We start from the raw sequence: 27,062 nt of genomic DNA, 5'->3' as shown, positions 1-27,062 counted from the left end.
GCAGAAATCGAACTTTAATCTGTACACGTGGCCTAGGGGGTTTAATGAGTAATGATGTGTAAATGATAACCTTACCAGAATATGCAATATTCCCCTGTTAGTCCTCAAGGTATTTATTTTCCAGTGTTGGACTAAGCATGCTCTCGCTCCTTGTGTCCAGTACCAAGCATCTAGATTAGTAGGTTAGACCCACAGGACCAAGAGATAGAGCAAGGATGGGGGAAAAGGGAGGGAGGTGTTGGTATAATGAATTTAATCAACCCTTCCCTGTAAGGATACATCACTGTTATGCAAGCCTGTAATTCCTGTAATTCCTTCTGCTTTTGAACAGATTGCATGGGCTGTGAATGACCATCTCCATGACAGGATTATCACCTCAGTGATTTACAAGTCTGAGCAAGGAATTGTTTCAGACTTCCTTCTGAATTGCACATCTTTGGGACTATCCACCCTAGTTCTCCAGGACAAAGCCCCATGTACTTATCCCTGAGCCAGCAGGAAGCCTCAACTGTTTCTCTCAAGTTGAGCGCATGCTACCCCTTCGTTTGTAAGTAACCAGTTATATCAGGTATACTGGATTCCAGCAAGCAATAGGTTGGGCCTGCAGCTCATCTCCAGCTACTTAGTCAGGGTTCCTGCTAACGAACTGCTATAACAACAACTCTGTATCACATCAAACACTGACATCAGCCCTGTTAATCACAATGTCCTTCCCCCTGCTAGTAGTGGGTAAGGTAACTCTTTCCTCCCCGAAGGAGAAGCCTATTCATTAACTAATAGTAGGCATTTAAAACTAAGTATCTACCTAAAAGACAATCTTGAATTATGTGAACTAAACTGAAACATGAAGTATGTATTTGCTGACTAAAGCTGCTTTCTAGATAAATACTTCTGCAGAAAATTTGATCTGACAAGCTTTTTTAATGTGCAGTTGCAGGAGTGTTCTGACAGTCTTATGCATGTTGTCTAGTTGTATAAGCTGTTACAGGAACTAGACTGTGAAGTTCTGAGTACTATTTTGCTGCTTTTCAAAGTATGTCTATTCTTTTCAAGATGTGCTGAGGTGTAGATGACATCTTTAAAACTAATGAAGCAGTTAAGAGCAAAACAAGTAACCTTTTGGACTGGAAAGAAAGCTTCTGAGTGAAACCAGAGCAAAGAGCTTCTAGGCATGAACAAAGGTCTGTGAAACTTCTTTGGCTTTTTGACAGACAGAGGCCATAAGGCTGTTAAAAATCTGTATTATGTTACATAGGCTTTAAGGGAGGCGTGAGTTAACATTCTTCATTCAGGAGAGAGAAAAATTCCATCAGTTTCTGCATGATCCTTTCTGAAAAGAAACAGGAGGGTTAAAGGTCAGCATGCCCCTTACTATTTAAAGCCATTGTCATCAGGCAGGGAGAGAAATGAAGCAGCTAACCTTTAAACAACATTTCTTAACATTGTGGTACTGAACTGAGGAGATATCTTAATGTGAAGAAACATACTTCTCATACCATGTATTAGGAAGTTATATATAACCTCCTCATGAGGCAAGCCTTCACCGCAACACCTGTAAAGCCCATCTAACTCTACGGGAAGCCCCTGTAGTTCTCCACCACTGAGACAGTTCTGTCAGACTTTTACAGCCGCTCCTATACACTGAGGCAAATATGCTGCAGTTTAGAGTCAAATGTAAAAGCACTGTTCTTTCCCCTTCATAAAACAGCTGGGCAACAGTCAAAATAGTGACAGGGTGGGTGGAGCAAGTGATGCTACTTTGCACAAGAATGTCACTTAGCAGTGGAAGCTAGTTGTGATTATTAGAAGTTTAATGAAGTTTTATATCTCAACTCACACATTGGAGAAGAGAAAATACATGACATAGCAGCCTTAAATTGCATTAGAAATGACTCTGTGCTTCAGAGAGACCACACAGACCACACAAAAATCATGGCATGAGCCCCCTGCCTTTTGCTGTATTATGCCACTAAGCCAGTAGCTAAGGGAGTCTTAATTTGAGATTAAGAAACTCAAAAGGGCAATTGCTTTGATATCTACAAAGTCAAAATTGCGTGAGAGGAAAGATTTACACTGAGCTGAGCTAAGCTAAACTGAATGCATCTAATTTATGGCAACCAGAAGATAACAGGATTATAGTTTGCCTTAAGATCCCAAACCAATCAGCAAAGCGCAGAAGAGAAAGCTTCCAACAGTTCTTTCCAAAATTTATTAACTGGAACACCCTACTGTAGGTAAGTGTTACATCTTCTAGAGTAGAGTTAACTCCAAAAGTTTTGATGTAGTAAGTGACTGTATTAGTTTCAAAAAGTTCACAGCCAACTAAGTGATGATGTTGCCCACTGCTTAACATCTGTCGGGCAGTTTGGATATGCTTGCAAAGCATCCATGATCTGATTATTGTCCAAGAGCAGTTTCATTAGTAGGTACTCTCTCTGAGCCCGTACAGATGGTCTTTCTATAGGTTTTACTAATTCCAGTTGGAGTAAGTGTTCAAATGCCTAAAAACAAAAGAACAAAAAGTAATTAGGAAGTGGAAGCTAACATCCTCCCTGGCTATACTACCTATTTTGAATAATCTGTGATACACTACCCAGACAGACATTAAATGCCAGCTCAATTTTGCCTTATTTCATTTCCTTTTGAATAGATTTCAAAGCATATTGACTATGTGAGCTGAATAAAGTATGCTTTTCTTATTAAAGAAATAGTGTTTGAAATCTGGTGTGTATATATAACTGAGAGGAATGACTTTGTTCTTTGGGAACAAGTTGGAACAGTTAAACTAGAAAATGTGTCATGCTATCTGGGCATTTGTAATAAATTTAAGCATGACTGAATAATGTTGAATCAGAAATCAGGACTGTTCAAGCTTAGAAGTGGCAAAACTATTCTGACCACTCAACTGCTGGTCATGAGGGTTAAGTTTATTAATTGAAAACTTAACATCTGTGTGACTACCTGTTCAAATACTGTGCTATAACAAGATTAAGTACGTACCATAATACCAGCTCACTAAACAGAGCATAGGCAAAGTTACATTAACAGAATAGCAGACGAGTAGCCCAGAAGGCCGATGAGCATTGCGTTTGTAACCAACAGTATTATTTTTCAATTTCTTGGTTTAGGCAAATACAGCCATACTAGACTACACAGCAATTCCATGTACCAGTCAGACCTGCCTGAACTTAAATCAAGAAAAACAAGTTTTATAAACTAATCTTGATGCATGAAGTTCTTCTCAACAGCAGAATCAAGAAGGAAGCTGAAAACACGTACACAGACAGAAATTGCTCTTTCGGAAGAGCAAAGCATTTTGGATACAGTCCCTCTCACTGACCCCAAACATTACGCAAGTTAAGCCCACTTAAAAAAAAAAAAAAAAAAAAGTCTTTACTCTGTTTCTAAAGAAGCACTTTTCTATACAAGGAATCACTGAGTTCAGAAAACATCAGAAATGCTCTTCATAAAATGGAGACACAGTGTTTGGCTACTTTTAAACTCTTACAGGTAGACATTTACCCGACCAGCAGAATCTTCTTCCTAAACCTCCTACCCCTGTAAGGCAGGTGGTTTGGCAAGGGAGCTGCTCCTGCCAGCGGGCAGCTGCTGTCCAGCAGGGGGCAGCACAGCACTAGGCAAAACCCCCCCTTTATGTCCATTGCCAGAGCAGATTTCCCTGTTCCTCATGAAGCATCCAGCCCTACTTCCACGACTATATTTGACTATTTAAATGCGTATGAAAGAGTTACATTTAGGGTTTACCTTCATGACAACTGGCTTTTCGAAGTTGTACATACAATGGGCCTTCCTTTGTATGAACTTCTGAAATTCTGTGTCAATAGGAAAAAAATGGTTACTTCAGGGAAAATAATTGGTCTTGTGTATGTAAAGTTAATGCATTTCTCTCACCATTGTAAACCATCTGGAAGTTAAACGGTTCTCCTTCGTAAACATCATTTAAGTGTTTCATAGCTATAATTAGGCAAATTTCCAGGACAGACAAACCTAGAGTGAGAGACAAGAGCTCTAAATATTTCACTTAAGCATATCAGAAATGCAAACAGTTTACATGTACTATTTTTAATCCTCAATTTATGATATGCTGTTGACCTCATGGATTTTAGCGTTTTGTATCTTTTGTAACACAACCAAGTGCCTGAATTAGAGAGGCTAAACAAGAGCAGAGTATTAGTTTTCCAGGTATTTGGAGGAAGAATTAAGAAATGGCCTCCTTCCATCAAAATACAAGGAATTTAAGTATAAAGAAAAATCAGCATTACAGATTGTGTAGCATGGCAAAGAATTTTTAGCAGCATCAGAACAATCTACAGCTTATTGTGTAGCATGTCATGAAATGAGTTTGAAGAGATTATTTGCTATTCAAAGCTCAAGAAGCCATGCAGGAAGTTAGCTCCACAACACTAAGGGGGCTTTTCAAGAACTGCAGGACCAAACAAAACCCTGTAAAATCTAGAAGCCATAAAGGAGCAGTAGGATAAGTGTTATCTTCCTGGTCAGCAAAGTAATTCCTTCCATTGCTGTATTTGAGCTCAGCATCCTTATCAGGGCAATTGTGTTTCCTCTTACTGTTTGTACAGGTTCCAAAATTCTTACCAAAGACAACTTAAAACCCACAGAACGCTAGCCTTCAAATGGTTAGGTTTAAGAAACACTACTTTTCTTCAGGCAGCAGTAGCACACCAAAACATACTTAAAGTTAGCACAACATACAGTAAGTTCAGTTAAATGCAAGTTATTTAAGTACAGAGTTCAAGTACATGCTCAAATTTAAGTACAGAATATTGCAGTTCTCACAAGGTCTGTTGTAACAGGGCCCATTCCTAGTGCCTTCGCTATCCTTAAGCCACCAGCACTGGCAAGAAGGGGTCAGCACTTTCTCATCCTCTGCCATTCAAAGGGGACAGAAGTACTGTCCCCACTGGTTCCTCAGCCCATGCTACCAGCGCTTCCTTACGTAGCACTGAGGTACCAAACAAGCTGTCTGGTACTGACAGCTCTCAGGTCTGCACCATAACAGGGCACTAGCTGAGCTACCTATATAACGAGATTTGTATCAAGTGTTACACAACAGATAGAAGCTAGAAACTGAGTTGTATCTGAGCATATGTATGAGTGCAAATTAGTAGAGAGCATACTTCTCCATGGGCAGAAGCATTCCCTTTATAGCTCGTACTAACAGGGGACACTGCACAAGAGTATTCCTTGTACCAGGAGCATTTCAAGGACACATTTCAAGGACTGGACACATTCCCATAGTCATCAGAAATATTGGGGGGTGGGGGGGGAACACCACAAAACAAACCCCGAGTCTTACCATGTACAATATTTGCTTTTGAGTCCATTCTACACTGCTTGCTTGCCTCATGAAGATCTGATGCAGTGATAAGTGGGTGATGCACAGTAACGTTACTTAAAGCAAGCATCTAAAAATAAAGCAGAAAACACTAATTTACTAATTACTGGACATACTTTCTACTTAGAGGAAGAATACAAAACAACACATTTCCCCTGGAGTCACCTACTGGAAACACTAACAAATAAACCCTATGCATGCAGTGGGATTATGCTGAAAACCTTCTAAATAACTAGTAGCTACAACTACATTTTGCCTGGAAGGTTTTCCAGACTTAAAGTATCTGAAGGCAACATCAGTTAATGTAGGAAGTGATGCAGCAGATTCACTCAAAACATTTGCTAAAAAAACCTCACATAATTGCAATTCAAATCTTTAGCAATCTTCAATTACCTGTCACAGAAAATGAGCTTTCAACAGATCTAAATTAATAAATACAGAGAGTTAACTGACCTCCTCTGACACCACTCTTTCAAAGCTTTTGATTATCCACAAGACTTTATATAGTAGTAGAAACATTGCAATGAATTTTACTTGTTTTAAAGCTTTAAGTCTTTACCTTTGCATTATAAAACAAAGACGACACTTGTCTTTACTGGAAAAAACAGCATTTACATTTAAATACTAAAATATAAAGGCTTACTGTTCCTACAAAAAAGCACTAGGAGCAGAAGAATCAGCAGAAAACAAACTATCATTTAGAAGATTAACCCTAAGCTATAGTTCAATATTAATCAAGTCAGAGAACTGGCTTTCAGTGACTGCTTCCTACTTTCTGCAGGTCTATGTGATGAAAAAGTGCTTCTTCCATCCATTTAATTGAAACTCTTTCACTGTGGACATCCAGTGCTATCCAACACCAGCCTTTTTTAGGCCTCCTTCTCTCCTTATAGACGTCAGTATATCAGGCTCAAAAAGCAGCAAGACCATTCAAAGAAATAGTGTTGTCTTATAATGGCTAAAGGGAACCCACACAGGGAAGAAGGGGTGGGGAGAGGTGAAGGAAGAAAAAAAATAAAACATCCCAAACAGCTCTAAGATACCAAGAAATATGCGAAATGGAGAAAACTAGAGCAAAAAGTAGCATTTCTTTTAAGCCACTGCCCTCACTTTTGCACTAGTGAAACTTGTGAGTAACAAGTATCTACAAATTATTATGTGGAATGGAGCCTGCAGCATTGAGCATCCTCCAGTTTACCAAATGGACAGGTTGGAAGGCAAACAGAAAAGCAGCTGATTGCCTGAAGTCACCCACACTAAAGAAACCGTGGGGAACCAGAGCTTACCAAAAGCACAGCTGGACTTTACCCGCTAAATAACTTATTCTGCTGAAGGACTTTATTTGCTCAAATTTTCCAAGCTTCGGTTTTTGTATAATACCACCCAGAGTACTGCAGCATGAAACGGGAACTAAACTTCCACTGAAAACTGGTATTTCTTCTGACAATGCAAAGCGATGGGAAGCTCTGAATTTAATTTAAAAATAATTGGTCATCATTGTAAACAGAAGTCTCTGCTATGGCAAACGGAAGAGCAGGTAATTAACAAGGGTAGCGCCATTCTTTTTTTTTTTTCCTCCTGAAATTGTGGTAAGTTGCCCATCAGAGAGCTTCTCCCACCAGTTCAAATGGCAGATTCATACAGACTTTCAGCACTAAGGGAAGATTCATCCTGTGGGGCAATTTATCCATGCTTCAGCAAACACAAAATAATTACAGAAGTGGTGAAATCTGTACCTATGTATTTTTATTAGCAAGATAAATTCAGAATGAATTTGTAGGCCTCTTCCTAAAGGAAAGAAATTGAGAACATGGTGAAGATGACACTTCTGAGCCTCAGCCTCTCAGCTTCAAGGTGAGTCACAGCTCAGTGAAATTATTCAGATAGCCATCAGCTCTTTTTCTGGCATTCTTCAGAAAAACCTCTTGACAGGATTTAGAAACCACGCAGTCTTAGAGCCACAGAGACTGAATCAGGTGCTGCCAAGCTAGAAATAACTTGCAATCTTGTAACCAACTCAAGTAAACAGAGGTCCATCAAAAAGAGGACTGTGACCATACTCAGTGTTTGAGAACAAAAGCCAAAAGTCTATATCCACTCTGAAAAAGGAGACCATAAGCTCAGCGCTGGGAAAAGCTGTAAACACGAAACAGTCCAGGAACAGCCCATGGTAGAGCTAAAGATTAAGATTTGAATACTTACACAGCACAGTAACAGATAAGCAGGTATGTATAGTGGGCTTTGCACATTGACAGAAGCACAGAGGTATTTTAAGATATTTAAATAAATGTTACTTATCTACTGTAATGAATGTTATTGCATTCATGTTAACTGTTAAGAGACATTAGTGAGGGAGGCAGCAAAAAAATAAAAAAAAAAACCCTCTAGAAAGCCTGGCAATGCATTAAGTTTGCTCTCATCTGTTGCGCTAGAAAGTACGTTGTTAGTATTACCTCCTACTTACTGAATATGGAAGAGTCTTCTTCCACTGTTAACAGGGAAGCAGCAGTCTAATTTTTCTACATACAATGAAAAGACCTTCTCGCTCTCCCCTAGGAGAACTAGGTTGAAACTACCAAGAAAAATCCTGAAAGCTACCCTAGGCCCTTGGTACCAGATAATGCGGTCATTCTATAGATCAGAAGCAATTCCCATCTCGGTATGTCTAGAAATACGGTAGCCTCGAGCTTCCGGCACCTCAAGATTAAGATCACATTTCCTGGACTAGCATCATGGTAACAGAAAAATTCAGGATAGCAACTAGGGTAAATGAGTTGCTCCATCTATGAAAACATCTCTGGAAAACAAAGTAGTACCTAATAATACAGTTCATAACGTGATTTTACCTGATACTCCAGATAAGAAGAAATTTGAAATGGTAACAGAAAACAAAGGCATTTCCTTGGTACAAATAACAAGACTGTAGACATATGAGAATATTCTTACTGAACGGTATCCAGGACAGACTAATCCATAAATGTGAGTATTTTAGTAAGAATAACAGTTTAGGAAAAAAGAGCAGGAAGAGGGATGATGACAACATTATAGCTGCAAGTGTCGGTGATTCTAAAAGCAGCACAGAGTACTTTTACATGGAAAGTGCATATATCTGCAGAGAGTTATTCAAGAATAGGTCAAGAAACAGACGAGGACTGGGCAGGAACACAGACAAACCAACACCACCAGGAGGAAGAGAAAGCACAAAGCACAGTAAGATGCAAGAATATAGGAAAAAAAATTAATGATCTTTGAAGAAGGTAAGGCACTGAAAGAAAAGCAGCAGTTACCAAGACAGATTTAATAAAAGAGGAAGAATGGTAGAAGCATTTCTCACCAAAAAAAAAGCAGACTTAAGCAAACTTAAGCAGTTTTCAGGACACAGCAACAACCAAAAGGAATCTCAAAGAAAAGTATGTTTTGACAATATTTCACCTACAGTTTGCTTTATAAATTAAAAGGCTTAAGCTAAAGTTATTTTAAGTACCCCCAAAACCCCACCATTTTGAATTAAAAAGTAAACCCTCACAAAGTAAGTGCTGTAAAAATCAGTACAACTCAAATTCATTAATGAAGTACGGACTGATGAAAACCTAAAGCAATAAAAGGAACAATACGGTCAAAAGCCTGCTCAACAAAAGGATGTTTCAAGTACAGCTGTGATAACTGGCTGTTTACACATTATTGTAAATCCAAGATGATATTATATACCTATCCAAATACATACCAACAGCAAGTGAAGTGAGCGCAGATCTTTGCTATAGTGAAAAAGGTTTTGCAGCATGTCTTGCACAGTTTTATCTTCTGAGAGGTGCTTTAAAAACAAAAAAAACCCCACACCATTAAGCAACACTTCAGCAAAACAGTTCTTATTCACCTGGAAAAATATGTTACCTACCTTTCAGAAAGAACCCACTTTATTGGACAATACAATCCTTCATGTGTAATCTTAATTTTTTGGTCTTTTTTGTAACCTTTATCTTCAGACTTCAGTTAAGCAAAGATTCCACATCACAACTGATTTATGGCATATCAAACTCAAATAGTGAAAGGAAATACTGATGTTAGGTAAAAACTTTACATACTTATAAACTGGCCTTATTTTAAAAGTTTTCCTAGAAAAGGTATTAAGAGCTTTAAATACCTGAATGTTATTATTCCACTTTTGTGCAAAAGACTCATCAAGAAATTCAGCAGGAAGAGAAAGCTGTTCTTTGAATATTTTAATGTATTGTTTAAAATCAAAGGAATTCATCAAATATATCTGTCGATGGGAGAACCTTGATTTTACTCTCTTCTCCAAGAGTTCCAGGATATCCTTGTATTAAAAAAGACACACACAAGCAGACATGCATATTTCTTAGTTGAGAAAAGACTGCACTAAAAAAGAAAAAGTAAATAGTATAAAAAATAATTATTACATTCTCAGGTTTAAAGTGTTCTAACAAGATCAGACCTTCACTAATTATTATAGCTGACATGCCTTAAAACGCCTAACAGCTAGCCATTTATCCGAATCATGTGGTGCACTACATCATACAGGATAATTAGTTGCTAGGATACTCAGCAAATTTCTCCATAGATTATGTAAATATTTCAGTTACTTAGGTCTGTATTCAAGATGTTTCAGCCTATCATGGCTCTAGACAAGTTGCCTAGTAGATACGTACGTTGGCAGCTGTCATTTCTCATGCCTTTTGTCAGGCTGAAAGAATCTAGTTAAAAAAAATCTTAAGAGCCAATACTTACCTTTTAAGATCATCACACAGAACTAAGCAAGTCTATCATTGGATTGTTATTGCAGAGTACAGAATAGCATAGCTTACTTTTCTCTGAAGAGGCAGCAATATATCAGCATAAGAAGCAAGCTGGGGTACATGTCCATTTAGAGAAAGGAAGTACTATTCAGAATAATTATACTCAGTTTCTAGCATTTGGGGGAGGGTCTTTCCAGTTCGGGGTTCTTTAGTTGCTTTTTACTTGCAATAAAAAGGTCTTGTTTAGAATACTGAAATCTTTCACCAAAAAAAATACAGCACCAACAGTGCAAAATATTAACTCCCCTTTTTATTTAGAAGTCACATGCAACAGGATGACCAGTGATAAAATGCCAATTCCAAAAAAACCTGAAAAGCACCAGGTACCACCACAACCACGGCACAGTCTCTGAAGACTCTACATTATTTGGATTCAAATATAAGAGGGTCTAAGTTGTGGATGATGAGAATACCAGACTCAGGACAGTAATGAAGCAAAAGAAAAGTCTGTAATTAATTGCTCAAAATCAAAGCCCACCATTAACTTCTAGTAATTTGCCCAGCTAAATGTCATCCAAACACAACCAGCTCCAGATTTAGGCTCTGATGAAAGATTTTTAGTTATTGTTCTTGCCATAACCTGGCTATCTTCACAACCAATCCACTTTACTTGGAAAAAGAGTGTAATTTTGATAAAGTATCAGCTCCCATAGCGTTAGAAAGCAGTTATTTCATGGTATACACATGATCTGTCCACAGTTCCTTACAGCACCATTGTAAAACCACAGCAAGTTAAACATGGATCATAAATCCCTTTTGAACATGCTAATATTACAGTGAAAGTGCTCTACTGAAGTGTTTGCTTAAAAACATCTCTTAACCTCAGAACAGTGATTTGAACACTAAGTTAATTCAAGTCTGTTCTTACCAACTGGTGACCAGGAAACTGAAATGCCCAGGAGCCCCTTCAAGGACCGAGTGACAGTACAATACAAGACAGCCACACCGATAGATATGGCTCTTCTGTGGTAATACAGGACAATGGTTCTTTATCGCCTTATAAATGTAAAACTATTTCAACAGTAAAATTGATGGTTTTGCAGTTTTTTGGTCATCTAAGTTTGCTCTCAGCACTGAATTAAAATTTTTTAATTCAAGAGTCTGATAAATAGGTAATTGAGAAAAATCTCCTAGTAAATTAAGTAAAGTTCCAGGAGTGGGAAAGGGAAAACATTCCAATAAAGACAAAAGTCTCTTAAAAACAGTTGAAAGCTTTCAACAAGAAAGAGCAATTTCTTACTTGTCTGCAGGTAAGTCCAATAACTGTTACTGGAGTCTGTGCTGACTGGGATATATCAAAGAGGTTATACAGCAGCGTCTGATTCTTGTGATGAACAAACAAGTCAAATTCATCCAATATAAACAGGACCGGACAACTGCTAGTTCGATCACCTGAGACAGCAAGTTAAAAAGTTATCATTGACATGGTAACTGCATGATCAAACTTTCATCTTTACAGCTTTTACATATTTAGGCTTTAACCAGTTTATATATTTTCTTTTAGCCATTTCACTAGCACCTCCTTTCACATACACATTGCTACAATACTAAAAAGAAAAATATACAGAAAAACTGGTGAGGTTTTGTACTGTTCTGGCAGACATTATTTCTGAGTGCCAAGGAAGACAGACTCCTATGACCAATTTTTAAAAACGCTATTTTTAATGGGTACAATCTGGATAAAAGAACCTGTCCTTCATAGCTGACTATCAGATGCAAGTCTTCATAGTATCATTTAAGTTAGGTCTGTATTTGATTAGTATTACAAGTCTTTTACATTGTTTTGCAACCATTCTTGAGCAAGATTTCCTTATACCCACTTGTACAAGTAGATGAAGAAACTGTAGATGTAAAAATAGATGAAAGAAGCATGATATGCTAATTTTTCAGTCAACTGACAAACAGAAACACATTATTTCAGAAGAGAGGCCGGTAGCGTGTTTACCTTTCCTTAAAGCTTCAAGAAGGAACGCAAGATTTTCAGCAAAACTGCCCTAAACAGACAAAAAGTTGCACAATAGGTTTTCAAGGTTATTCGCAGAATTATATGACTACATCAAGTTCAGGCATGTACTGAAGTCCATTTCCTTATTAAAAAAAAAAAAAAGCCTGCATTAAAAAATTGACAATGTTACTTCATGCTGTACAATCACAACCTCTTCTACCAAGCAGAGAAAACATAACTCCACACTGATCCACTTTTTTCAGCCTAAAACCCCCAACTAGCTGCCTCAGACAAGCAGAAATTAGTGATCAGAAGAACTTCCATAATAAGCCAAATATACTGGTAGCTTTATCCTTCCTTTTTCTTCCCCTTTAACTGTACATTCACATTTAACTCTAATAAATAGCTACTGCAAACCTAATTTTCTATTTACACATATGCAACAACTGCCACCTAACAGTGTGTTCCCTTGAGAACGATAAATATGCAGTTGTTAAATCTGCAACATGATGAGATAGATGGAAGCATCACACATCTTCATGACAGAGAAAGCAATGAATTGCTGTGACCATTCTACTTCGTTTACCCACCCTAAGTTGTACTACAAAGAGGTGGGAAGTAGCTATAATTGAAGACCACAAACCGTGTTGTAGAAGACAGAAGAACCAATTTAAAACTCTTTGAACTACAGTTGCAGAAGCTGAGAAAGAAAAGTTTCTACAGACAGAAGCAAGGACATTCCTGCAAATCAGTATGTTTCCATGCATGTAGGCAGCAGAAGGGATTAGATGCCTTTAAGAGTTTTAAGTAGGATGCCACAATAACAAAGTTAAGAGGGAAAAAAAGTAGAGTAAGTTTGCATATCCAAGTCCAGTTTTGTCTGCAGCTTTCTTTGGTAGTGGAACTGTAGAACTTGAAAGGTTGTTCTAGTTCTCTGATGAAAAGAGAACACATTCAAACAGTTATGCTGAAATACTTGCTATTTCCTTTTACTACTGCACCTGTATTTGGGAAAATTTTTAGCTCAGCACTGGGAAGAGCTTTCCATTCTCTATATCTAAAATCATTTCAGATAAGGCATGAATATTTTCAGATCTCAAGAAATCAAAACACAATAAGCATTTCCAAAAGACAATACAGCTTAATAACTACAGTCAACCACTCATCTTGTATTCCACACTGCTTATTTCCCACTTCTCTGGTTTCTCTTACCTAAAGTAAGAAAGTCTTGCCCCTTTAGAAGCCTTCTAAATGCAACGGATGAAAAGAAACCTCCTATCTACTGAAATTTCATCTGTCTCCCCCTTTACAATCTTACTCTCCCCACCTGGATGGATGGCTCACAACTATGCACTTCTGCCAGTCTCAGGGAGCAGAGGAGCAGACGCTGCTCAGAATGATCTTCCGTCACACCAGAAGATGGCCTCTCAAGAACACTCGCTGAATAACAGGCAACAACCAGAGCAGCTCAGAAATCAGCAGATCACTAGCCCAAGTTATTCTAAACTCAGGTAACTGAAATTCAATCTGAAGCACTTAAATTATTCTCTTTACTGTCTTCAGAACTAAGGTAAATAGGTTTCTTCTTTGGGAAAAGGTCTATAGAAGCAAGTATTTTAATAAAAATCCTCTGCAAAATGAGAGCTCTAGGAAGCCAGTGATCTGGATAGATTGCCCAACAGTTTAGACAAGGTTTCAAATATACTAAAGATGCTGCTTTTTGGTTAGTTAACTTGCCTACTCTTTGTCTTGAAATATTAAAGCAGATGTTTCTAAAACACACTAGCCCACAGAAAGAAGTCACTTTGAAATGCTTAATTTTTTTTCATTTAGACTTTCCCTCTTTCTAACATTAGCTTTAAACTAATGTTTTTTGAAAAAGTATTAGATGCATTAATACTGCTCAACTACACAAGTGCTGAGCATTGCATTTTGGTAGAACACAAGTGTTCTTTGACAGGACTGAAGTGTTTTTAAACCAGGGTCTTCAATGGTAAATGCTACTACAGCTATCAATTACTATATATTTTAAAGCAGAAAGCTGTGGGAAAACTGAGCCAAAACATCACAATTTTACTAATGCTCAAAGCCAATTCAGTCTCAACAAGCTACAATTCTTTAACGCTAGTTTTCTAGGCAACTTTTGAGGGAGATAAATAAAAGCTGATACTTACAAAAACTTTATCCCCAACCACATTTTCCAGGTGTAACTGTCTGGTGATCTCCTTCAGGGCCACTTTATCATTAGTCTGCAAAAGCCCTGAAACCAAATGATTTTTCAGTGAAGAACTTGCTCTTCTCCTTTATTCCAAGAGGCCACATCTACAGCCAACAGAAACATATCCAGAAGCTTCTCTCAGCTTCCAGCCTTACAAAACTATGGCATTCTTAAAATTAAGACTAGATTGCAAATTTCCATATGCAATAAAAAATTATTTCAAGCAATTCATTCACAACTGAACAAGATTTTTAACATTTTGAAAAGAGTCATCAAAAGCACACTAGTTGTCTTTATATAGAGAGAAACAAAGGAAGTCATGGTTGGGCACAATGAAAAATAAGTGCACATATTAGAGGCTTCATTACAACTGCTGAAGAGCAAAACTGTTGTTCAGTACGTGGAATATGTAACAACTGAATGTAACATAACATTTGAATAATGCTGTATTACTTGCCATTCAGGTGAACTTCCAAGAGGTTCTCTCTAACTTGTTTTATTTCCATGAGCTCTTTTAAGACATGATTTAGTAACTGGGAAAAAAGAATACACAATTTCTCTATGACAAGATTAATGCTTAAACAGTAAGAAAAAAACTACAAATTAGTATTATCAGACAGAAAACTATTTGCAGTTTCATTAGGTAACTGTTCTTAAGTATTTAAGACAAAAGCATTAACATGACAACTTCACATTCAGCATCGTGAGTGTAGCTATAACATTTGTTAATTATGCTGAACTATTAGGGAAAGAAATATAAGAAAACCTCTAGTATTTTAGACACCAAATTTTTGGATTAATATCTAGGACTTTCGCCTCAATCAAGAAAAGCTTTAACAGTTTGACAGCTGACAGTATTTGTCAGTTGAGCTAGTATAATAATCAGCTTGCCGAAGCTTCATTGATCATAATTCACTAGATGTTGTGCAACAAAATTCTTTGCTTTGAAGCCATAAAGACACTAGCTTTATTCGTTTCACCTTAAAAATCAGGAAGCACAACACAACTGAACTGCACATAATTATATCAACTACCGCTGTGTAAAACTTAGGGGTCCCAAATTCGCAATCCATCAGCGCCCTGCATTTTAGAACTTGTGCTTGGTAAAAGTCATTAGGAATTTGCCTAAGTAGATGAAATTTGAACTTTTTGTTAGTTTGCTGCTTCTTGCCCTTTTCAATTACAGCAAATTTCAGTGTCTCCTCAATTTAGAATTTGTAGCTCTCATATAGATGTACGTGTACACACACGTATATATCCACACATACAATATCTTTTGTCCCTAGCAGTCTTTTTACAGAACCAATATCTTCCTCTTGATGTAGAATAAGAGAATCATTCCTTTCTCCTAATGGATCTGTTTACTTATACTCTGACAGGAAGGATCACAAATTTTCATCTTCACTGTCCTTATGTAAAAGGTCTGGAAAACAATTTAATCTTTAATTTAAAAAACAAAAAAGTCAGGTGGAGGATTTGAGGGTGGGGAAGAAGTGTTGTTAGGATTTTTTTTAGTGGTTTTATTTAAACTTTCACCTTTGTTCTAATCTGCCTGCAGTGTAGAGCTCTTCTACGTTTTTGTACTGCTGTTGTGTTTAGAAACAAATATAGCTAGCGAACTCTTACTACGGGTGCCAGACTGTAGTATACAAATACCTGGTATAAAAGAGCTTATTCCTATGACTTCACAAGTTTACGCCCAATAAGTGGATGTCATCCATTCTGGTTAACCCTTTGGCCAACAATTTCAATTGTAGCTTCAAAGTTGAAATTTCAAATACATGAAAATCCAAAAAGTATTTCCTTTGCTGTAACTATGCTTGTCAGTTAACTTCTAAGTTCAGAAAAGGAAAAAAAAAAAAAAAAAAAAAAATCAACTCTCCTTTAAGACTAGAAGGAAGTACATAGAATCCTTCACAGCAAGGCAACTTGCTTTAGCCCTTAGGAAGAAGACTCTTCAGTTATTTTTGTAGTTATTTTGTACTTTTGTTTTCAATCTCAAATACTTTTTTCAGTAACAGCCAACCTATCTACCACATAATACTACTAATACTGAAATGTTTACATAATCCTAAATTAACATAACACTTAAGTTAACGTGATCACTTCACATGCCGTAACTAAAAAGGGGTCCTTTAGAATAGGAAACCTATACTTACTATAGGCAAACTAAAACTAGCATAGAATTTCCTGCTTCCCAGCAATTTAGATAACAATATTCTCTAGCACATTTAAAATAGGATTAAGATCGTTCCCTACATACAACAGCTATATAGAAATGCACCCCTCACAATCTACTGCCTTTAAAGTTCTGGGATGCCTTTTCAGTCATGTTTACAGAGAAGACCCAGTAGTGGTAACAGGTTAACTTTTAAAGGGTTATCAAGCAAAATCTGACTATAATTGCAGAGATGAACTCTTTTGTGGCAAGAACAATAACAGAATCATAACAGGAGAAAAGCTGATAAAAGGCAGAAGCTACAGTATAGCCAGATCACACAAATACTAAAAATGAAACAAAAGCAACTTGTTCTGATAAAATGAATGAAAAGATATATTAGACATCTCTAGCATGTCAAAGTCTGGTGAAGGCATGCAAAGGAGTCCAAAACCATACAAGCTCCTGCAAGCCATCATGACGTTTGTCACGTACCAATTTTTGTAACTGCACAAGAATTTATTCTACTCTTTACATTTTCTAAAATGTATGTAGCTAACCTTCTGAAGTTTTTGAAATGATAGAAAATAGATTTCTCCATATTGTTATTCGATAGAATTACCTCATGAGAAACCACTGAAATGCCTTCAAATCACATATTCTTAATACATGATTTGAATATTAACAATATTAACACAATCTCTTTAAAAACAGGCACACAGATAAAAATTTAGCTCCAAAAGCTCCAAATATTTCAATGAGGTAATCTACCTCATGTTTAATTTGACCTTGTATAAACTTTTAATACATGTTTATACCATAGTCTTTCCTGATCCTCGAGGTCCAATAATGAGAGCAGAATTACTTTCTCCATGAACTGTAGTTCGTTTCAGCAGTTCTAGCAGATGCCTGTATTGAAAAACAGCAGTAGGTTAAACTTCAAACCAGACAGCATTCACTGAAACTACTGAAAATTCAAAGAACCTTTAGAACATCAGAGAAAGTTTGATGCATTTCAACTTGCTTTCAGAGCCAACACTCTTGGCATGCAAAATGTAATACGATAAAGTACAAAAAGGCTGAATGATTAGACTACTTGAAATATTTTAAAATACTAAGACGTGCATAAGTCAGGAGTATCACTAATTCATAAACTTTTGCAATTCTCCACCATGAAAAGGCAGACTTAATTTTAGTCTTTAAAAAACAAATTTACTTTTAGAATTCTATGTTATAGCTATAAAGGCAAGGTACTAGTATTGCCACTACCCAGTCGCTGAGACATTAAGATTTAAAATAAGTCTCATCTCCCCAACTTTTTAACCTTCACATCTGGACTCCAAGAGGTAGACTTGTTTTAAATGTGGGTCTCCAAGACTACTTGGAGAAATACGATGCTGGCATCCAGGGTTTCAAATTTACTTCTAACACAGCCAAACAGTGGAAAATCTGAAGTAAAAAAAAACATGCACACCAGGAGAATTTAACTTTTTGCTTGAACAGTTCATTAAACATGGGCTTAGAATATGCACTGAAGGTTATCTTCCAGGCTACAAAAAATTGTTTCAGGAATTATATATTTAAAACAAGGACAAGTAACATGGTGCTCAGAGCCTCACTACACGGCAAGTTAACAGCTGTACACAACCTAGTAAAGTTTGAGACAATTCTTAGAAGCATTGCATTTCAAGTCATTTAAGTCTGTGTGTAATTTAGAAAACTAAAGGTAGCAGAAAATTCTGAATTTTACTTGATTATTTTTCTGTTGAGGTTAAAGTAGAAACTTAAAGTGTATGAATCTGCTTACTCACCTGTACTGGTGTTCAACCCCAAACAGTTTTCCAGTAGCATGATGGTGACAGAATCTTTCACGTAAAATTCTTTGTACCTATTGATGTAGAGCAAGATTCAGAAAAAATGGTTGGTGCTTCAAACATTAGAATGTAACAATAATGTAATAACTGTAGGTAACATAATAGAAAAATATTCATGCTTGTGGCATTGAAACTATTCTATAACATGTAAGCTTTAACTGTCACCAATGACATAAGGTCTTGAAAGTAAGAATAAAATTGCAGTAAGCACAGTATTTACCAGACACTTAGCAGCAGAAAAGAGAAAATTCAGTGATAGCAATGTATGTCTTTGGTCCCTTCTATTACAGTTTCTTTCCTTCACTCTCAAGGGATGTTATACTTACCACCAAAATTAGGTCAGTAGTTCATTCAGCATTCTAATCAATTGTATAATATGGACAAGAAAACATTTATTAGCAAACTTAAATAAGAAAAATAACCCACTTAGTTATTCCAAAAAATCTTCCCTGCATACGCTTCTTACACCAGCCATAACACAAAGTTGCAGCCTACAACCTTCAAACATCAGAATAATGTCAAATCTCTTTTCCAACAGTTTTTCCAGTTTCTCTGAAGACTCAATTCAGACACTCTGTTCCGACAATTTGTAAAGAGCTTTGGGTGGTGGGGGGAGGAGGAGAAGAGAAAGGGAGAGGTACTAGTATGAAACCAAAGCTAAAATATTTCTTACAAAGGATAGAATGAAGTTGTATGAAGCAACTTAAATATTTTTTGCTAAGTCATTCAACTTGCATATTGAATACAATATTTTAACTATGAGTTTGGATAGATTTGTTGGGCTATCATTAGATATATTTCTGCATTGATTTCTGTTTTTCACTTTAAGAACAACCATTACTTAAAACTGTATCTTCAATATATTCCAAAATGGCAAACCTTTAGCATCATAGCATACCTTTCCCAGCACTTGACCAACAGCACACAAACTGGACAATCCCAATTTTCAATAGTTTACAGGACTTTACACTGCTACTAATCCCTGCCCCTCATATAAGCTATACCTGAATACTCCATCCTTTTGTAATGATTGGTATCTAATTTAAATGCTTGGTGTCACAGCAAAGAATTGCAGAGATTAAATTGCAAACTGTTAATGAAATAATCTTCCTTTAAAAAAACCCCACATTTTAATGTCTTACCTTTCAGTCTAACTGAATGCCCATTTTACCCCAAAATGAACTCTTTCTTATATCATCAACATACACCTATGACATTACTTTTTCATCCTCACAATCTGAGTAGCCTTAACCTTCCCCTCCGTATGGTTTTTCTCTGCATTCTTCAGTTGCATCTCTTGACCGCATTCTTTTTCATTTCTGCTGAATTTTAAGAAAATATGAAAGAAAAAAGTACTGTGCTATCCAGGTAAGCTATACTGAGGCAGAAATGTACACCAGATGTTTGCATTTTAATGCTGCATAGAGAATAGCATTTCAACTACAACTGAGCAGCCAACATTTTAAAAAGCTGAAGTAATTATCTCAAGAATGGATTTGTCAATATTAGGTTTGGTCAGTTACCTTACCATCTAGTTAAATCTGGAGGCATTTCCGAAGCTTCCCAAGTTTCTCTGACTTTAAGTAGTAGTAATTTCTTTATGCCATTTTTAGCTGATTAACATTCACCAGTCATTATCATGGGATACATCACTAGTAGGTTTCTAGTATCGTTAAAATGTTATTTCTAATGTTTTAGCTAATTTAAAATTCATGATGGAATTACCACCGTAATCTCTAGGTGTTTGGTTTAAAAATAAACACACATACCCCCCATCTCTGTCAAGTATTCTTCAGCAAGTCTAAACAATGGATAAAAGAAGATTAAAAATCTATTTTAGTAACAATTCCACTATGAAAGGAATTTCTTTTTAAATACACCAGCTGTGCTTGTCTGACTTTCCATAGTCCCTTTTTCTTCTACTACAGTCCTATTGATTTAATTTCCAAACTCTTTTAAAAAAAGTTTGAACAGTCAGCATTGCCCATCCACAAGCAAAAAGATTTTCCTCCTACAAAAGCATTTTAGATATACACAAACAAAAGATTAAAATATAAGAAAATCACTGCACCACTACAGTTCACTACAATTGCATCACAGCAATTCGCTACAAGATGCATCACAGTTTCTACGTAGCCTATTTGAGAAATCAGACAAAAACTTTATAAAGCTGAAACCTGATTAGGTAGCTGCTGTCCTACCTAACCTGTGTTATTCCTTTTAAAAAGCAAAAGCTATCTGGGTTCTGATCCACACTACAAACTGGAAAATAAAGGAGCTGATCAGACAGCGATAGATTAGTCCAAGTCCGAGAAAAGGCTAAGATGTGTTACATACTCAGACTCCTTCCACTCCTTGCATTAGTAAGGAAAAAAAAAAATCTCTTCGTGTACAAGTCAAAATCTATTGCAACACATGACTGCCAAAGTGTAAGACTGCCCTTCAACATTTTTCTTAAGACACTCCAAAAACTAGATTATTACTGAAAGAGTTAAAACAAGCAAATATCAGGTGAGAAGCTGAAATTAATACAGAACATAGATCCAAAAACCACTTATCTCTAGAAATTTTATCAAGTATCTATATGTGCCTTTTTACTGGTCTCTTGAAAACACACAGAATTTAAGGATGACAGAGGATGGAAGAGTTTCATAAGTCAAGCCAAAGCCAGCCAATGAAGTTGTTACTAACCTGTGAAATGCATTCTCCATTTGCACTGCTGCTCTCCTTTGACTTACGTTTACTCATTGCAGAAATTTTTACCTTAAATAAGGACAACATAAAACAGTTACACTAAATTACTTTGTTTCCTATCTTAGTCAGAAACTGTACTTGAAATTTTAGTAGACTAAATTTAACATAGTAAACACAGGACAATTGCTAACTTGTAAGAACTTAAGTTTTAATGGCCGTTTTTTTCTTGACTGATAAAGATGCATTAGTTTATCTTATTACTTGTGAAACAAAACCACTGAATGAATTTTTACATAATTTCTGAGGAGGTGAAATCCAGAACTACGTACAACTTCTGAACTCCATTTGCTTTGTTGACATATTGTCAACGCAATGCAAACAAAACAAAGTGCCTAATGTAACTGATATCAGAGTAACAGCACTTCCAAGCTTTTGTAGACAGCTCTTACTTAAGATAAAGGCAATTATGTGTCTGGAAATTACATGCCAAGGTCTACTAAGACAGCACCATTATACACAAACTGAACTTGCACAGAACGAGCCCAAGAATGGCATAGCTTATGCATCTGCACTTCATTCTATAGAGTGTTCCAACTTTGTATGGCAACTGACCTCAGATAGATTATTTTGAACAATCAAGTCAATGCTCTTCAAAAGTTGTAATTACGAGTCACATATGTTCACCTTCTCCACTTACTAACCGCAAAGTCTAATGTGGTCATTTTGACTAAATTTAGAATAGACTAAGAAAATGCATTTACAGTCTTTAGCTGAAACTTGCTATAAGCACATGGTACCATGTTAAGCCATGATAACTAATTTCTTTACAGTAACAACTGGCTGTCCATATTTATACTGGCACAGCTTATGTTCATATAGGGCAGTTGTACTAATACAATTACCTTGGGGAGGGTGGAGGGAAAGGAATAACCACAGTCTCCAGAAATACAGAAAAGTAAGAGTGAGTGAGTGAGTGAGTGTCTATACCTCTATCTCCATACAAGCTATTTTGAAGCCTTCTGCAGTCCTTCAACCCAGTGTCTTTTCTCCTGACTAAGAATCTTGGCCAATACACCACACACACAAAATTCAAGTCTAAATTGATTGTCTCAGCAAACAGGAGCTATGAAGAAATTTTAGCGTGATTAAGTGGATCACATTTGAGCTACTGAGATTGTAGGTAATTTAATTGGTATGTTTTCTTATGTTTCTTCTAGTCATTATTAATCCCAACTGTATGGGGTCAGGAGGGGGTGAAGTTTAATGAGTAAATTTTCATAAGCAACGTCAGTCTGTAAAAACCAGCACCCTTGCTTTGTGCCAAGAGAAAGCGCTTGTGCCTTGATGCAATGGAATCAGGGAACTGATCCAACTCAGCAGTTTCTCAGTAAGTAACCAGGAGAAGCACAGGAAGCCCTGTTTAAGCAGCATTCCTTGTAAACATCTATCATCACCCTATGGTTAAAATGTACTTACTTCTGCTTCACTGCTGTAAAAGGATGTGTGATCTTTTCCCCTGCCTCTACCAATAAAAGCTTAAACACTTTCGAAGCATACTAGAGGTAAACCATGATTTTCATAAGTATGAAAAACTCTGAACAAAAACAAAAAAACAAACAGGAAAGTTGCTTGGTACTTTTCTCTGACCAAGTCAATACATTTGAATAAACTTACATGTCTTAAGCTAAACTCTCCAAAATATGACCTAACATAACCTGAAACACTTGAGCTCCCTAAAAAACATGCCAAAAATATCACAGGACCATGAAGAACCTCAGCAGAAAAAGCTTAATATATGAAACAGAACATGAGCTCCAAAACTTTAGTAAGTGATAGTCAAAAAATTCCTGGTATTCAGCAAAGTGGTACACTTTTTCTAGAAAATATCACCAAGTATCTTAAATGTCCTCATTCCCTCAAGCCATGCTTCTTTAGTCTACAATGATGTTACCCAAGGAAAAACAAATTGTGGTTCAAATATAAGGAAAATTCTTAATGGCAGTGGGAATAACATGATGATCTTTCAATTGCTTCACAAAGAAAATGAACTAGAATCATCACTATAGAAGGGGTAGAGCATGGTAGAGTATAAAAATTTTGTTTGCCAGAAGGCTTAGTGATGAATAGCTTAAATCCCTCTCTCATCTGTAGTCATCTTTGGTCTTAGTTTAAAAAAAAAAATAATAATCCTTTAAATGTAGGATTGATTTAGGAGAGATGGCAGCGCAACTTGAGAATGCCCATGAGGTTACGAACCAGTCACCTATTCAGTGCACAGATAACCAATCCACTTGTGAAAAAACATCCTAAAGGATGTCATTCAGTGTATGGCATTTTAAGGTGTAACAGCACTGATGCCCGCTTTCAGAAAGATTACTAGCTATTAAAAGGTTTTTCCCAAGAAGTCAAGAAACTCTTGCAAAAATGCCAGGGATGGCATTCAACAGGGCAAGAAGTCAGAAGATCTTAAAAGAAATAGGAGCTACCCATAGACTGTTCACTTGTGGCTACTACTCTGCAAAACAGCAGTCTTCCCACTTCTTTTGCAGTCTTCAATAGGGAAACAGAAATGCAGCCTTGGATATGAGACCTGAAGTTCCAACTCCAGTTTTATTAATCTCTAAGACTATTGCTCTGCAACAGTTTAAGCTTGTTTTAACACTGTCACAGTCATTTCCCTCTGCTCCCTGTTTTTCTCCTTTTATTGCAGAACTACCTAAACAGCCATGTTCAGTGACTCGGTACAGCAGCAACACCTGCAAAGGGCCAGACCAGCTGTTAAATAAGTAAGCAGCCACTGTGGATGCAGATGTACAGGAGTGCAAGGGCTACAAGGAAAAGGCTGAAAAAGCAGAACCGTATCAATCAGATTATTCAGACCGATATGCAAGGGCAACAAGATTAACGGAAGAACCTCCCTGCTAGCGTTTCTCCCCGCACCACGGTTCAGAAAGTTACATGGAAGGCCCGCAGCCACGTTTTAAAGAACAAGGCGAAATTTCAACTGAAAAATAACCACGGCTCCTGCGCGTTGCCTGGGAGCCCGCCGGAGCAGGCTCCGCGCCACCCTCTCCGCCACCCCCGGCGGAACAGCAGCGGCGGCGCGGCCGGCCCCCAAACCCCGCGCGGAGCGGGGCAGCTCGCCGAGAGCGGCCTTCGCCCGCCCGGACCCGCAGCCCCAGCCCTCACGGGCAAAGCCCGTTGCGAGCGCGGCGCTCACGCAGCCGCGGCCCGCTGCGCTCCGGCACCGCCTCGCCGCAGCGAGCAGCAACGACCAGCTCCCGACTTCCCGGAGGGACCGGGAGGAGGGGGCGCCCTCCCCTTCTGGCCGCGCAGGCCCCGCCGCCGCCCCGCGGGGCCGCCCCGCGCCGCCCTCACCTCAGGCGGCACCAACGGCCGCGCCAACGGTCGCGCCAACGGCCGCCCCGCGCCGCGCGTTCCCAGCAATCACCGCGCGCACCGCCCGCCCCCTCACGTGACCGCGCGCCTCCAGGCTCTTCCCCCACCCCCCTCACTTCCGCCCCGGCCCGCCCGCCACTTCCTTCCCCCCTCGGCCGGGTCTCCTTCCGGGTGCGCGCGCCGCGCGCGCTGCCCTGTGGGAAGGCACGTCCCGCCCTCCCCCCCCACCTCAACCTCCCGAGCTCCCCCGGGGCGCATGCGCAGTGGCTGCCTCCCATCTTCCTCCCCGGCAGCGCCGGAGCCCAGCAGCCGGAGCAGCAGCAGCTGATGATGAGGCGCGCGGGGGGGGCGGGGGGGCCCGTTATTTATATTGTTAAAGGGACAGCGCGCTAATTCCGCGCGGGGGCGGGCGGCCGGCGCCCGGCGCCCGAGTTTCTTCCCCCACCCCCCCAGCCCAGCCGGAGGAGCCCGGAGACGCGGGCAGCGGAGGGAGAGTTTCTTCCCCCCGCGGCGGCCGCCGGCGGAGGAGGAGGAGGAGGAGGAGGAGGGAGAAGGCGCCCGGGAAGCCTCTCGGCGGCGCGGCCCCAGGGAGCGGCGGGAGAGCCGGCGGCACGGGAGCAGCCGGCGGTTGGGCAGCCGCCACCCCCCGCGCTCCCCTCCTCCCCCTTTATTACCCTTTGTGTGCGTCGCCGCCTGCGCTGCTCCGGGGCCGGCCGGCCGGGCGGGCGGCGGGGGGCCGCCGAGGTGAGTGAGCGCCGGGCCGCGGCGGGGCCGCCGCTTGTTTACCTCAGGGAGCGGCGGCGGCGGGGGGGGGGGGAGGGGGCGGCCGCCTGTCACCGCGGCTCGGGGCGGCGGGGGGGGGGGGGCAGGTCCTGCCGGAGCTTTGTTGTGGGGGGGGGGGTGAGGGGGGGGCGGCCGTTAGTGACGCCGGAAAGTTCGGGGCGACCCCGGGAGGGGTCGAGCGGCGGCCGCGGTCCGCGGAGTGTTTGCGTTTCCCCGCTGGAAGGAGGGAATTCGGGAGCGGGGCACCGCGGAGTCTCGGGGGCCGGTTGCCCCGGGCTCGGCCGCCCGCGAGAATCCAGCGCGGGCGCCGCCGCCGTTAAGGCCCCGCTCCCGGCGCGGCTCCTCGACGTGCCCAACTTCTCCTCGCAGCCCCGGCTCCGGGCTGCTGGCAACCCTAAATATTTGCGAGATCGGGATCTGCGTCGTGCGCCCGGTGGCGAGGCTCCGTCGCCGTCAGTTTGCTCCGTTTGCCCGGTAGTTTGCTCGGATACGTATCGCGATCCGTCTTCCCACGGCCTTCTGCCGGGAAGGCCGAGTCTCCATCGGCGCTTGCGGGGTTGCTGGCTTGCTGGGTCAGGTACCACGGGCTGTTTCTACCAACTCTCCTTTCCGCTGGTGAAAAGGATGTAGCGCGTCAAACGTGAGCGCACAAATTAAACATCTACCTGTATGTCGAAGAAAATAGGAGAACGATCTTTCCAGAGGTTTTAAAGAATCGAGGAGTTCAGGCATCAGTGCCAGGTTGGACTAAGTCATCTCCATAAGCAGGGTGTTTATATTTTGTCCGCTTATTCTGGAGCTTAATTACCTTCTTTGTAATTTTAGAAAGACAGCTCTGGGTGCTCGGTTTATTCGCTACTGCAGAGTAGTCTGAGCCACGAAGTAGGCCATGAGTCCGTATTTCGGCGGGGCATCACGGTTGAGGAGTGTTCGGTGTAGAACACACGTCTTCCCTGTCTTGCATGGGGAAAATAGCCATGAGAAACAGCTCTCTCGTAAACGCTTTGGTGTCTCCTATCTGTGATTTGCACGCAAAAATTTCTTGTCTGAAGAGGCGATTTTGCGATCGAACTGGGAAGACTTTGAGGAAACAGTAATTTGATTGGGGGGAAAAGAACGAGAGAAAAACGTATTTAGACCGATACTCAAATAGCGTGAAGAAGAATTGAGGCTAACAGCTGTGACTGCAGCTCTTTCTAATAGTTTTGCCCTTAGTTTTCTATCAGCTTTTGAAAACAAGATGACTTTTTAATCACGTGAAAAAAATTGATAAAGTGACATTCTTCAAAATCAGCAGGTACACATATAAAAGCCCATTCTTTAAATATATGGTTCTCCTTTAGTTGACTGCAGGCAAGAAGTGGGCAGCAGTAGGATGTCCAGAAATAAATGATACCTTTTTCCTCCCCCTCCATAACAATAATTCTTATCCCAAGCCAAGAAACCATACTTGTGCTTTCATCTGCGCATGGGAACCCTTGGCACCCTCAGGATTATGCTCCCAATATATGTATAGTTCAGATCTGCCTGCAACTTTCAGGGCCTACAGCTGATGAGATGTATTATTTATTACAGAGATTAACACTTCAATTTCTTTGTGTTGTAATGTTAAAAATAGATAAGATTTGATTTAATCTGATTGTTCAGTAAAATAGGCTAGCGAAATTCTAAAATTGGATAGAATAATTCAGGGTCTTCTCTGATTTAAAATTGTAGAGGAAAAATTACTAATAGAACCTTAATTCCCGTAGGTGTCCAGCTCCTGTAGCCAAGTCTGCACTGGAAAAACAGCCACTGATT

At 39.5% G+C, this 27,062-nt stretch overlaps 2 protein-coding genes across 10 annotated transcripts in view; one reads left to right on the top strand and one right to left on the bottom strand.

Annotated features, from left to right (window-relative positions):
- Positions 1-1,790: 1,790 nt before the first annotated feature.
- ORC4 (origin recognition complex subunit 4) lies at positions 1,791-25,176 on the bottom strand. Of its 4 annotated transcripts, none has more exons than XM_064514579.1 (14): positions 25,154-25,176; positions 21,078-21,149; positions 18,324-18,400; positions 17,331-17,421; positions 14,812-14,887; positions 14,311-14,396; positions 12,137-12,185; positions 11,432-11,583; positions 9,519-9,692; positions 9,102-9,188; positions 5,339-5,447; positions 3,913-4,008; positions 3,766-3,833; positions 1,791-2,501 (listed from the first exon to the last, which is right to left on the bottom strand). In XM_064514579.1, the coding sequence occupies exons 2-14, from the start codon at positions 21,132-21,134 to the stop codon at positions 2,313-2,315; spliced, it is 1,311 nt and encodes a 436-aa protein (XP_064370649.1). In that variant the 5' UTR covers positions 21,135-21,149; positions 25,154-25,176; the 3' UTR covers positions 1,791-2,312. The 4 variants fall into 4 exon arrangements, with proteins under 4 accessions (XP_064370649.1, XP_064370647.1, XP_064370648.1 ...); XM_064514577.1 differs by lacking the exon at positions 25,154-25,176 and adding an exon at positions 24,459-24,589; XM_064514578.1 differs by lacking the exon at positions 25,154-25,176 and adding an exon at positions 22,557-23,719.
- MBD5 (methyl-CpG binding domain protein 5) overlaps positions 24,707-27,062 on the top strand; it is a 138,222-nt gene continuing 135,866 nt past the window's right edge. For all 6 annotated transcript variants that reach the window (XM_064514570.1, XM_064514569.1, XM_064514568.1 and 3 more), the window contains exon 1: positions 24,707-25,223. The gene's annotated coding sequence lies outside the window, so the exon portion shown is untranslated. The remainder of the gene's footprint in view (positions 25,224-27,062) is intronic.

This window comes from Dromaius novaehollandiae, chromosome 7, assembly GCF_036370855.1.
Source record: "Dromaius novaehollandiae isolate bDroNov1 chromosome 7, bDroNov1.hap1, whole genome shotgun sequence".
NCBI classification, from domain to species: domain Eukaryota; kingdom Metazoa; phylum Chordata; class Aves; order Casuariiformes; family Dromaiidae; genus Dromaius; species Dromaius novaehollandiae.
Note: the sequence above shows the minus strand (reverse complement) of the source record. Positions and strands in the feature narration are given on the sequence as shown.

Coding starts and splice junctions, on each gene's coding strand:
- ORC4 (XM_064514579.1), bottom strand. CDS start 21,134: ATGAGTAAACGTAAGTCAAAGGAGAGCAGCAGTGCAAATGGAGAATGC. Junction 17,422..18,323: donor GGGGTTGAACACCAGTACAG/GTGAGTAAGCAG, acceptor TTTTCAATACAG/GCATCTGCTAGAACTGCTGA. Junction 9,693..11,431: donor TTGGACTTACCTGCAGACAA/GTAAGAAATTGC, acceptor TTTTAATACAAG/GATATCCTGGAACTCTTGGA.